Source organism: Drosophila grimshawi, unplaced genomic scaffold (assembly GCF_018153295.1).
Source record: "Drosophila grimshawi isolate 15287-2541.00 unplaced genomic scaffold, ASM1815329v1 contig_311, whole genome shotgun sequence".
Classification (NCBI taxonomy): domain Eukaryota; kingdom Metazoa; phylum Arthropoda; class Insecta; order Diptera; family Drosophilidae; genus Drosophila; species Drosophila grimshawi.
This window is the reverse complement of record NW_025063098.1, coordinates 27617268-27628370: the sequence shown is the minus strand read 5'-3', so window position 1 is coordinate 27628370 and position 11103 is coordinate 27617268. Positions and strand designations below refer to the sequence as shown.

General features: G+C 38.2%; 1 protein-coding gene across 2 annotated transcripts; it reads right to left on the bottom strand.

Moving 5' to 3' along the window:
* Window positions 1-1920: 1920 nt before the first annotated feature.
* On the bottom strand, window positions 1921-7590 carry LOC6569751 (calnexin). 2 transcript variants are annotated; one of them, XM_032741510.2, is made up of 9 exons: window positions 7188-7590; window positions 5930-6265; window positions 5701-5772; window positions 5163-5296; window positions 4161-4749; window positions 3720-3860; window positions 3192-3320; window positions 2836-3108; window positions 1921-2766 (listed from the first exon to the last, which is right to left on the bottom strand). In XM_032741510.2, exons 1-9 carry the CDS (start codon window positions 7308-7310, stop codon window positions 2719-2721), a joined length of 1845 nt encoding a protein of 614 aa, XP_032597401.1. In that variant the 5' UTR covers window positions 7311-7590; the 3' UTR covers window positions 1921-2718. The 2 variants fall into 2 exon arrangements, with proteins under 2 accessions (XP_032597401.1, XP_032597402.1); XM_032741511.2 differs by lacking the exon at window positions 3192-3320 and adding an exon at window positions 3467-3592 and having other exon boundaries at window positions 7188-7576.
* Window positions 7591-11103: the final 3513 nt, after the last annotated feature.

The window sequence follows — 11103 nt, the reverse complement described above, 5'->3', positions numbered from 1 at the left end:
AAAAAAGAAAACATTTTTATTAAAAATTATAATGCTTACGCATGGCAAAACTCGGCGAAGTTTGAGGAGAATGAGAGCACTGGACACCAACCAATATAATTGCAGCAGCATATGAGCAGGACGACGAGGGGCGCTGCTGCTGCTGTTGTTGTTGTGTGTCTGTCTATGAATTATGGTTGCAAGCTCGTCGCCCACTCCCTCGTTTTGTGCCATGTTATTTTAATATGCGACGAGACGTTTGCCCGCCGCAGTCAGCACAAAAATGTTAATCCTTTTAAGTGCGTCGATATCGCAGCAGACATCAGTTAAAGCCCCAATCCCCCAACACCAACACCAACCCCAACCCCAACCCTTACTTTCGCACCATGCTAACCATTTAATCTTTTGTGTCCCAAAAAGGTTTCCGGGTTGATTTCTAGACGGAATTCGAGTCGCACACATCTGTTGGCGGGCATAAATCTAATTTGAATAGAGAGTATTTTCCAATCCCATATACACATACATATACATGTATATATCTATATATATGTACATATATGATTGCATACATTTGGCCTTCGGGTTGTCATAACAATTTCATTAACAATTGCCTTGCCGCTTTTATAGCCAAGAAACTGTCTGGCCTGGCATATTTATGGGTTTGGGAAAATGAATTAAATTGCTATTGATATTTGCTTAAGACTTGAAGAACCGTTTAAAGTTTGCTTGAAATTGAATTTATTATTGAAAATCACTTAAATTACATTATTTGAAAGATACGCGTTTTGATAGTTGAAAAACTATACAAATTGAAACTCTTCTGCGGCTTAACGATAAAGAATTTGATGTTAAGTATAAATTGAATTTATTATTCAAATTGAATTTGCTATAATGTTTAAATATGCTTTTTGATAGTTGAACAATCTGCATCTATTAAGTCCACTTTAAATAAATAAATAAAATGAAAACTTTGCGAGCTGATTAAAAATCTTCTTCAGAAATGCATCAGGTGAATCGAGATATATAGAAAAATTTGTGGTTCTCAAATCGAGCAAATGATTTTCTAAACAGAAAATAATCATTTCTAAAATGAAAGTAAATTCCATATGAGAACAATATGAATATTTGTGTCGAAAGTTTTGGTTAAAAGGTAGCAATTAGTCTCCAAACTCCTGACTTAATGGCTAAGTAGAAACTACAATTAAAAGCATAGGAAACTAAAGAAGGCAGAGGCCACTACTTAATTAAAGTTGTGATAAATGGAATCAATAGTTACCAGAAAATGTTCTTTGTGTAGCAAATTTAAACTTAATTGTTCCTCAGTAAACAAGAATGGATTGAAGTGTATCTTAATCGTCGTTAATTCCAGTTGGTCAAATGTGATTTTTATAAATGTATTAAATCATTTGTGGTTCCATTTAAGCACACTTAAATTACACATCTTATCTTAGATTTGGATTCTTCCGGCAGTAAAAAATTATATACAAAATCCGCCCCTTTTAGTTGCTGAATCTCAAAATGCGAAATGAGAAATTTAGTCGGCCAAAATGTTGGCATTTATCGCAAATCACATTTAGCAATCTGCAAAGCGAAATGTTTCCACACAACATTATGGAAATTGTGGCTAAAAACCACAAAATATGCAGAGACGCGTTGTCGTCGTCTCGTCTGCACCGCTGATTGTGGTGGTTGTCGCTGCACGCACCACCAAGCACAAATCCAATTGGATGCCCAACATTGGCTGCACAACAAAAGTTTTCCATCACAATTTACAAGGGTTTGACAATTTAAATTAACACATTTCAGGAGGCATCATTTTGGTGGTTGCTGGACTCGATACCAATGTTTGTGGGTTTAGTCCTTCCTGGCCGCTGTTTGGCGTCGGTTGCTGTTGTTGTTGCTTGGTTCATTGGGAATTGTATTAAATAATGATTTGTGTTGTTGGTTTTGACATTTAGTTTTTATTTTTCGCTGTAAATTTTCATTGTTACACATGAACAAAATGAAATTTGTTTAAACTCTGAGTATAACTAGCGTATTCATAAAATTTCGTTTAAATTACATAATATTAAACTAGATATTTTCCCGTTGCTCTCTCTTTATCTCTCGATCTCCCTTACTCTCTCTCATTTACTGGAGTTTCTTTGCCTGTATCGCTTATTGGTTTATTTTGTTTATCTTTGATTCCCTCATTTGCCTAGTTTCGTTTTGAATTAGTTGAAAAAGGACATAAATCAAAAGTTGTTGTGTGTGTGAACAGAAAACTACACCAAATGAGACAGACGATTTTTTGGGGGGGCTGGGCGTAAACAGATGTATAGAGCTATATATATATATATATATTTATGTGTGTGTGTGTGTGGTATATGTATAGGGAGAGTAGACGAACAGAAATACAATGATAATACAAAATGTACCGTACGTATTTAAGAAGAAGACTAAACCGAAAAACCACAAATAAACGAGTTCATTAAATTAGCAGCTGCATGCGATAATCAACTATGGAACTATGCTCTCTTTGTGTGCCTGTGTGTCTGTGTGTGCCCGTGTGTGTGTAGCAAGTATCAACAACATGGTTTTGGTATTTCGTGGGTGTTTTTTAGCTCGAGTGTTAATTGAATCTTGAACATGATGTGTGGTTTGTTGTTGTGTTGCTGTTAAACATTATTTGGAATTAGTTTAAGTTTCAAGTATTTGTGAATGCGAGAGCTGCTTTGGATTGTGCCCCGCGCCCGCCCTCTAGTCCTTGCGCACGGTACGCTTGCGAGCGGATTTTGTAGTTGATTCCTGTGGCAATAAAGACAAGTACTCGATTAGATTGCAAACTATTGGGCAGATTCGTTGTTGTTGACTTACCTCAGTCTGTGTAGGCTCATCATCATTCTGCTGCTGCAATTCCTCTTTAATATCTAAATCAGACTTTGTATTATTTTTGGGACTGGCAGACTCTGAGGTCTTGCTGTCATCATCAACAGCCGACTTCGGTGCTGGTGCCTCATCCACATCCTCCTCGCTCTCATCCTGCTCCTCATCATCAACAGCAGCAGCAGCAGCGAGCTCTTCCTCATCATCGGGCTGCGGGGCATCCGTTTTCTTTGCCTGTGCAGCAGCAGCTGTTGCCGCCGAATCCTATATAACCATAATAGGCATTAGAACAGTTCTAACTGCTTCAAAATGAGACTACAGTTTGAATAGCTAGCGTGTTGCGTTACCTGACTCTTAGCTTTGCCAAATTTAAGATAAATGCCGGTGACAGACAACATAAGAAAGGCGACCAGGCCCAGGAGCGAGGCCGTTGGATATGCCTTGGCTAGCTCAGTGACCTTGTTGACCAATGAGTCCTACAAAATGAGATGAAAAGTAGCAAATAGCAATAACGGTGCAAAGTGCAAAGGCAAATGTGAAGCAATGTGTGTATTTTTGGTGTTTAAGCAGATACATTTCTATACGATATATATATATATATATCAGTAAAGTCGCATGAAACCTCTTTGGAGCGTCGATACAAATAGAAGACATAGCAGCTGGCTGGTATCAGCAGATATAGAAAATATAATGCCCACCAGCCGGGCTTGTAGTTCATGTGACGCATCATTCGATGCCACAGCGTTTTCTTCCGGTTCGTAGCAGAGTTCAAAGTTCAATTGTTTGTTTATGTTGTGTTCATATTATGCATATTTTGGGGGTAGGTTTTGAGTTTTGGGATGTGGGTTATGGGATATGGGCCGTAGCCAACTTACCGATTCGCGATCAATATAGCGACGCTTGATGTCAAAGCTGTTGGCGGCAAAGTCACGTGCCACCTCCACATCGTCCGTAACGATGAGATTGTCAAATAAGATCTCATTGGACATGGACCACAACTCCAGGCCAACAGCGCTCTAGAAAATAAAGCGTTTAAGTGTCATAAATATTATATTATATATTAAATACATCAAATTGTGGCAATTAAAATAATATAATGTTTAAATACAGCAAAATACAATGGTTACACAGGAATTATTTTTTTCATTAAAACTTTTAAATATAAAACTCGGAAACCACTTTAAAATTGTACAAATTAAAGCTGCTTTAAAATTCGAATTACTTTTAGATTATAATTGATTGGAATTTTCATTGTTTTTCATTTAAAACTATTTGCATAATTGAATAAACATTTAGTAATCATTTCATGCACTTACAATTGGCGTCATTTTGAAGGGTTGCAGATCCTCAAAGAAATCGGGATTGGCTATCTTGCGCGGTGCCCACTTGCCCTGGTAGTTGGGATTCTCGATCATGGCTGCACGCCATTTGCCCTTGTATTCGGGATTGGGTATGAGTGGTGCCTTCCATTTGCCGCAACCGGCAGACTTTTCGCACACCGGGTTATCGACGAGAGGCGCCTCCCATTCACCATCGATTTCGGTATCCCAATCGTCGGGCTTGGACGCTGTGGGATCGGCAATCATATCGGGTTCATCCTCGAGCCAACCATCGGGCATAACAGCGCTGGCATCGGGTATTTGGGGCGGTGCATCCTCGTTCCAGTCATCGGGCTTTTGGGATGTTGGATCGGGTATCTTTTCGCGTTCATCCCAATCGGATGGCTTCTGATCTGAGGGATCATCGATCTCGGCCGGTGGATTGACAGCGGGCTTAAAGTCCGTCAGCAGCGAGCCCTCATTAATGATCTTGTGATCCAAACGAATCTCAAAGCTGTTGTCCGGTCGCAGCACAAGCTGATACAAATGTGGCAGCTTGTCCTTGAAGGGCTCCTCCAAGCGGTTCCTTAAATAATAATAATGAGGAAAACCGCAGTGAAAATGAGAGCATAGATCGAGGGCTAGGGTTTATATCTATATGTATATATTAATAATTATTATGTATCTATATTTATTTGTTTGTTTACATCAAAAGACAGACTACTGATTTGATACAACATTTATACATCTGTGCCACCTAATATAGAACCTGTGTGATTTCAAAATGGGGAATGGAAAGTGTGAACAAGTGAATGACCCGCGAGAGCCAGCAGCAACTGTTGCACATGGGGTTAATCTAAATGCATAAAATATTCACAGCTTATCTGCACACAGTAAAGCAAAAGCAAAGCAAATATAGCGGCAAACGGTGGTTGCAATCGCCTGTGGCATATGCCCACATATAAATATATATCTCGTATGGGGGCAGGAGGCACTTACTTTGGTTTGTTACAGTGTTTCTCGGTTATGGTGCCGTTAATTGGATTTACGTGGCGGAATATGAAGTGCATTTTCACATCGTTGCCGCACTTGTCCGGTCCAAACATAATCGTGTACGGTGTCTTGTCATTGAACTATAGCCGCCAAAAACACACAAAATAGTAAACAATTATTAGAATATAAGTATATAAATGTGTATATAGGTCAAACAGTGCTCGTTCCGAAATTAGATCCATTTTTGCAATTGAAATTGAAATGCAAAGAAAATAAATAAATATAGAAAAAGTACACAAAATAAATGAAATATTCCGAGAAGCCTAAAAATGTTCAAATATAGAATTGTTGTACATTTCACAGAAGTGAATGTGAATTTTTTAAGATCCTAAATATTGTTAAGTAAAGCATTGACTAATTACATATATTTTAAGTCCTAAACAGAAGTTGAAGAGTATAAAAAATAGAATAACTTTTAAAGCCAAATTGTTCTACTTATCGAGTGAGCACTGTATCACATTTGTGCATTTCACATTTCACCTACCGTTGTCAGATCTTCGGTTTCCTTGCCTGCGGACAGTAGCTTTAGATAGGAACCGCCGCACTCTTGTCCCTCCTGCGAACCACATAGAAAGAGAGCAAGCGAGAAATTGGGTCGATTAGTTGACAGTTGACTATTAATTGGATTAGCCAATCCGTAGGCGAGTGCTAGGCTGATGCAATCCACATTTGTGGCGGCTGGGGTTGTTTCTCTGTTGTTGTTGTTAACGCACCTGCATTGTGACCTCATATTGAACCACGAGTGGTTTCTCCGGCTTGAAGTCAAACTTTTTGGTTAGGCGCGCCGAGATTGCAGCATGTTTTGCCTTGGACTTTAGCACCAGACCCTTATCCTTGGGCCACACAATGCGCAGCGGGGATTCCCAGTTCCAGATGCCATCGTATTTGGCAATCTCCTCCGAAATATCATCCTTTTTGGCCTGCGATTTGACCCACAATTTTCGTGATGCTTCAATATCGTCAAAATGATCGGCAAAGTGGAATTTTCTGGGCTCGATGATGGGACTCTCATAGTTCAGCTCCTCGCCGGCTACGTCAACAGGTTCCTCCTGAAAATGTTGAGATATTGATAACGATAAGAGATAACCAAACAGAGATAAGAAGATATGAGGGTGACTTAGACAAGAGAAGGGAGTTTAATCAAATTTACTTTATCTTTTCATGCTGTGCATATTCAAGTTTTTTATCTACGAGACATATTCACTTAGAAACAAGAGGAGTATTTATAAATCTATTCTTTCCACGAATATTATTGATAAATTTCACTATGTTTCAGATCAGAACAGATGGCAGCTGATGAAGAATATATAAGTTGAAATTGAAAGAAATTGTTCTTGAGCTAATTGAAGTTTATCACATTTTAAATATTCTCTAATATAAAAAACTTGCTCTAAATAAGTGCATATTTTAAGACCCTAACTATAACTAATAAATTTATATTTACAGATGCTTAATATTCTGGAATATAGCATTTTGTATTGGAGTAAATGAATAGACGAATAAATGAAATGCTTTATTCCGCTTTTTGGCATAATTCGAAATACAATTTCAACCCACTTAGTACAGGGAGTAAAAAAAAACCACGCGGCTGACACATATTTTTCTCGGCGCGTGCAAGAGAGAGAAAGAACGAGCGAGTAACAGACACACATCTAGACAGGGCTGTGTATGTGTGGCGTGAGGGGGGGCTTGCGTAAGTTTGTTGGCTTAGTTTACATCCGTGCATATGAATATTTTGTATACAAACATACATATGCATCTATGTAAACCTTGCAAGCCGATGTGAATTGGAGTCAGTGTTGTAAACTGCTCTCTCGCACATATGAATGAGTATTAACCCCTATAACGCCCCCCACCCGTAGAACAACAAAAGTTGTTGCTACTGACGTGTACTTTTTTGTGCGCCGGCTGCCATACATACATATTTACTTATTATAAATAAAGAAATGTGTGTGTGTGTGTTTTGCTCACCTGCACATCTTCGACGAGTCCGTCGTCGTCAAAGTCGTCGATTTCGGCAGCAGCAGAAAGCAGACAGCAGCAAGCCATCAGCAGCGCCAGCGCTGCGCGGCCCCGGCTAAATTTTTGCTGCATTTCTTTCGCTTTGCTCTGCTTTGTGTGTGTTTTTTCTTCTTTCTTTCTTTATTGGTTGCTTCAAGCGCTGGTTATTTTTTTTTTGGTAGCGCTTGTTTTTCGCTTTGTGCCCGCTTGCGTAGCTTTTCAACGTTAGCTGCGTTCTGGCTGGCGTTGTGGGAAAACGTCAAATGAAATCTAGCGCGGCCAACTAATTGTAATTAAGTTAAATTAAATTATACATTCTCACTGCGCCTACTTTGTGACTGTTTTGCTTCTTCTTTCGCTTTTTATTTTTTTCTAGCTGTGCTGTAACCCTAACTGGGTTTTAGTTGCTAAAAAATACCGAAAAATTCGTGTACGACTGAGTGTGTGAGTAGTGTTGCGCGGTGCGCATGGTAGCCACGCTGTCGACGCCATAGGTGGCGTTTTGTAGCGACTGATTTGAATTTTGTAAATAACGGAAAGAAGCATATAAATGGCAATTTATCAAAAATATTAATTAATATTTATTAGTTTATTAAGTAGAGAAATATTATGTAAGTTATCTGGTTCCATCAAAATTTTATTAAGCGTCATTTAATTTAAATTACCTTTTGCAAATTAAATTATGTAAGTAAGAAGAGCTCTCCACATACATGTTAAAAGTATATTTGTTAATGCTTTTTGTTATTTTCTTTTAATCAAACATATCCTATATATTATTTTCGATATTCCTATAATGCCATTAAAAATTAAACATATTACAATTTGAAAGATTTTCTTCAAGAAATGGTGTTAAATTGCAATGATCTCTGTAATCAAAACTTTCTAATTTACGACCATATATAAGAATAAACTTATACACAGTCTATATAAAATGTGCCTGGAATTATCGTTCTTTAGAATTCCAAGTAACTATTATACTAAAACATACTACCCACAATCATGATTAGCTTTTATGTATTCCTAGAAACTTGCATTGTTTTTTTTATCAATTGATTGCTGCATTTCGATAGCTATTGAACAACATATAAAAAGCGATTAAACTTGCATGTTGGCAATTATTTTAAAAGCTTGCCAGCTTCATTAATTCTCATCTATGCCAGCCACTGGACGTCCCATAATAAAATCAATGCGGACAGGAAAACTTTTCCATACTATGTACGTACATATAAATATATATATATATATATATATATACAGAAAATGTCGGACATTTGAACATAGAATTATAATAAAAATGGCTGGCTTTTATTCAGAGCGCCCTCAACAGACTGTTACCCCTTTCGTGGTGGCCAAGGCTTATTTTACCCATTGAATTTATCTAGTCAGGCATCGCTGCTGCAGTTGCAGTTGGGAACAAAAAAGCTTTCTGCTTAATGGAATATTTAACACAATTTAGAAAGTTTCCAAAGACAAACAATGGCTAAAATACTCGCTTTACACAATCAGCCACAACTTTTATTGCAGCTCTCCCTTCCTCTCCTTACCTGTCTCTCTCTCTTTCTCCTTATCTCACGTTACACAGCACACACACACACTGGCGAACATTTGTTGTTTATGGAAATTGTGTAATGACAGTTAATGACGCCACTACACCTAGATACATATGCACACACCGCGCCCCCTCGCCCTTCGTCCTCCTCTTGACTACTTGATGCCCCCACGTCTCCGCACAGCAGCAGCGCATAATTAGCTTGGAGTGCCAGTGTTAGTAAGTGTTTTATTAGCTCAAGCAACAAGCAACAAGCAGGACGCCTACAAACACTTGTTCTCGATTCTCGTTGTTTGTTGCCACACAACTGTTAGGCAGAGCGGCACACAATAGAGGCTCACATTATGCCACGTTGTTATATGCAACATTCATGCTGCATAGTAGGTATACTTTATAATGAGTTCACTATCAGAGACAGACAGATTTGTCTTTGTTATATTTTTCTTACTATTCTTGGAATTCAGTTAATAATTTTGAAAATGATGAAGATTTGTGAATGAATGCAAAGAAAGCATGACATATATCGGCATATTCATTATCGGTATCAATATCCGACTGAATGTAGCAATGTGTATGTGTATGTACGACTGCTTGACAGCCCATCTGTTTGAAATGAGCCAATCTCAGAGCCTACAACAGCGAAATTCACATTTGAATTCAAGTAATTTTGTTAATGTAGATATTATTATTATATAGTTTATTTATTATTATAATGGATTGCTTGTGCTTGCATAATCCCGTTTCATTCGCTTGCTGTCTAACTCCACATACTTCCGCTTGGGAATTATCAATATTTTAAAGATATCGATAATCTGCTGTTATCGTTCCTTAACACTACGAGTATTTGCTACTCAGCAGTATCGAGGGGGCAATGACAGCAGGGTTGCCAGATAACTTTGTTCAGTTTTTTAGTTTGCTATTAGAAATTCTACACTAATATCGATGAAGATCTTTTTTTTCTTTATGAATATACATTGAGCTTATATTGATCGCTGCATTTATTTATAAATAGTAAATTATTTTTGGCTAGTTATAAAATCGCTTGTCGAACAAACAGCTTTGAAGAAGTGAAGCGCATTTCATAGCCCCTCATTAAAATAACAAAGGGTTGGCATATAAATAAATCATGTGAATAAATCACTTAACATTGTGAACAATTAATTGTATTGGGTAATTATGATTTTATTGTCACATTTATTTGTAATAATTGTAGCTAGTGTAATAATTTATAAGTATTAAATTTGTAGCTGGTATAAAAAATATATATTATTAAATAAATAATATGATTAAATTTCTTAAATTATTAGTAATTGTGCTGATTATTGCCCAAAAATGTGTTGTACTCTTGAGTTTTGAGCATGTCCTTTATTTGGGCGCACTCATGAGAATTTCTTAGTCCGGGTGCTGCGTAAACATGCAACACTTGAGGAACGTACTTAACACCATAAACATAAGTACACAGCAACAGAAAATATGCAAAACACACACACACACACACACATACATACACATGTATGCAAAGTAACATTGGTAGGAGCTCATCAGGCGCCTTAATGCGCAGGAGCAGCAGCGGCAAAGGATGTCGACATTCATTTTGATGGCATAGCGCAAAAGTTTTGTTTTAAGCCTTTGGACAGCGCCACTGTGTACACAATAATAATAACACAAAAAAAAAAGGAAGAAATAAACTCTAAACATTTTCACCTGCAGGCCAAGGGCAGAGGTGGTGTGGAGGGGAAGGGGTGTGTGTGTGTGTGTGTGTGTGTGTGGCGAGTATCAAAAAACATATGAAGGAAACGTTGCTACAAGCGCATGAGCTCAACTTAGTGTGTACTTAACTTCCGTTACATGAACGCCATGCTGCACTTACACACTCAAAGTCACACCGACACACACATAGTCCATTCACACGCATGGACAACTGCATATGTGTGCGTGTTTTGGTGTTTGTTTGTTTATGCCAAAAGTGTTGTAAAGTGCGGCGCTTTGTCGGCAGGAAACGCTGAAAATTTATTACCGGACAATTTTACCCAGGCATAAAAAAGAGTAAGAGAATGACAGAGAGAGAGAGAGAGAGAAAGGGATAGAGAGGGGTGGGGGAGGGAGAGACAAGCGCATGGGGCACCTACCCACACACACACACACACACACATACATAGCAGCATGCATATGCATAGTATGCTGGGCAACCTAAGTGTATGCAAACATGCCTAAAAAAAAAAGGAGAGGGAGAGAAAAAAAGGAAAAAAATTTGGAACAGCTCGACTTGTGGGTGAGGGGTGGGGAAGGAGGGGGAGAAGGTTGGGGTTCGTGCTGGTGGCAACCTAAGCAGGCCTG

Bases quoted from the DNA above. Each gene is read 5' to 3' on its own strand.
- LOC6569751 (XM_032741510.2), bottom strand. From the start codon at position 7,310: ATGCAGCAAAAATTTAGCCGGGGCCGCGCAGCGCTGGCGCTGCTGATG. The intron at 6,266-7,187 runs GTGAGCAAAACA...CAACATTTTCAG, and splicing joins GACTCGTCGAAGATGTGCAG to GAGGAACCTGTTGACGTAGC. The intron at 3,321-3,719 runs GTAAGTTGGCTA...CTCATTTTGTAG, and splicing joins GCTATATTGATCGCGAATCG to GACTCATTGGTCAACAAGGT.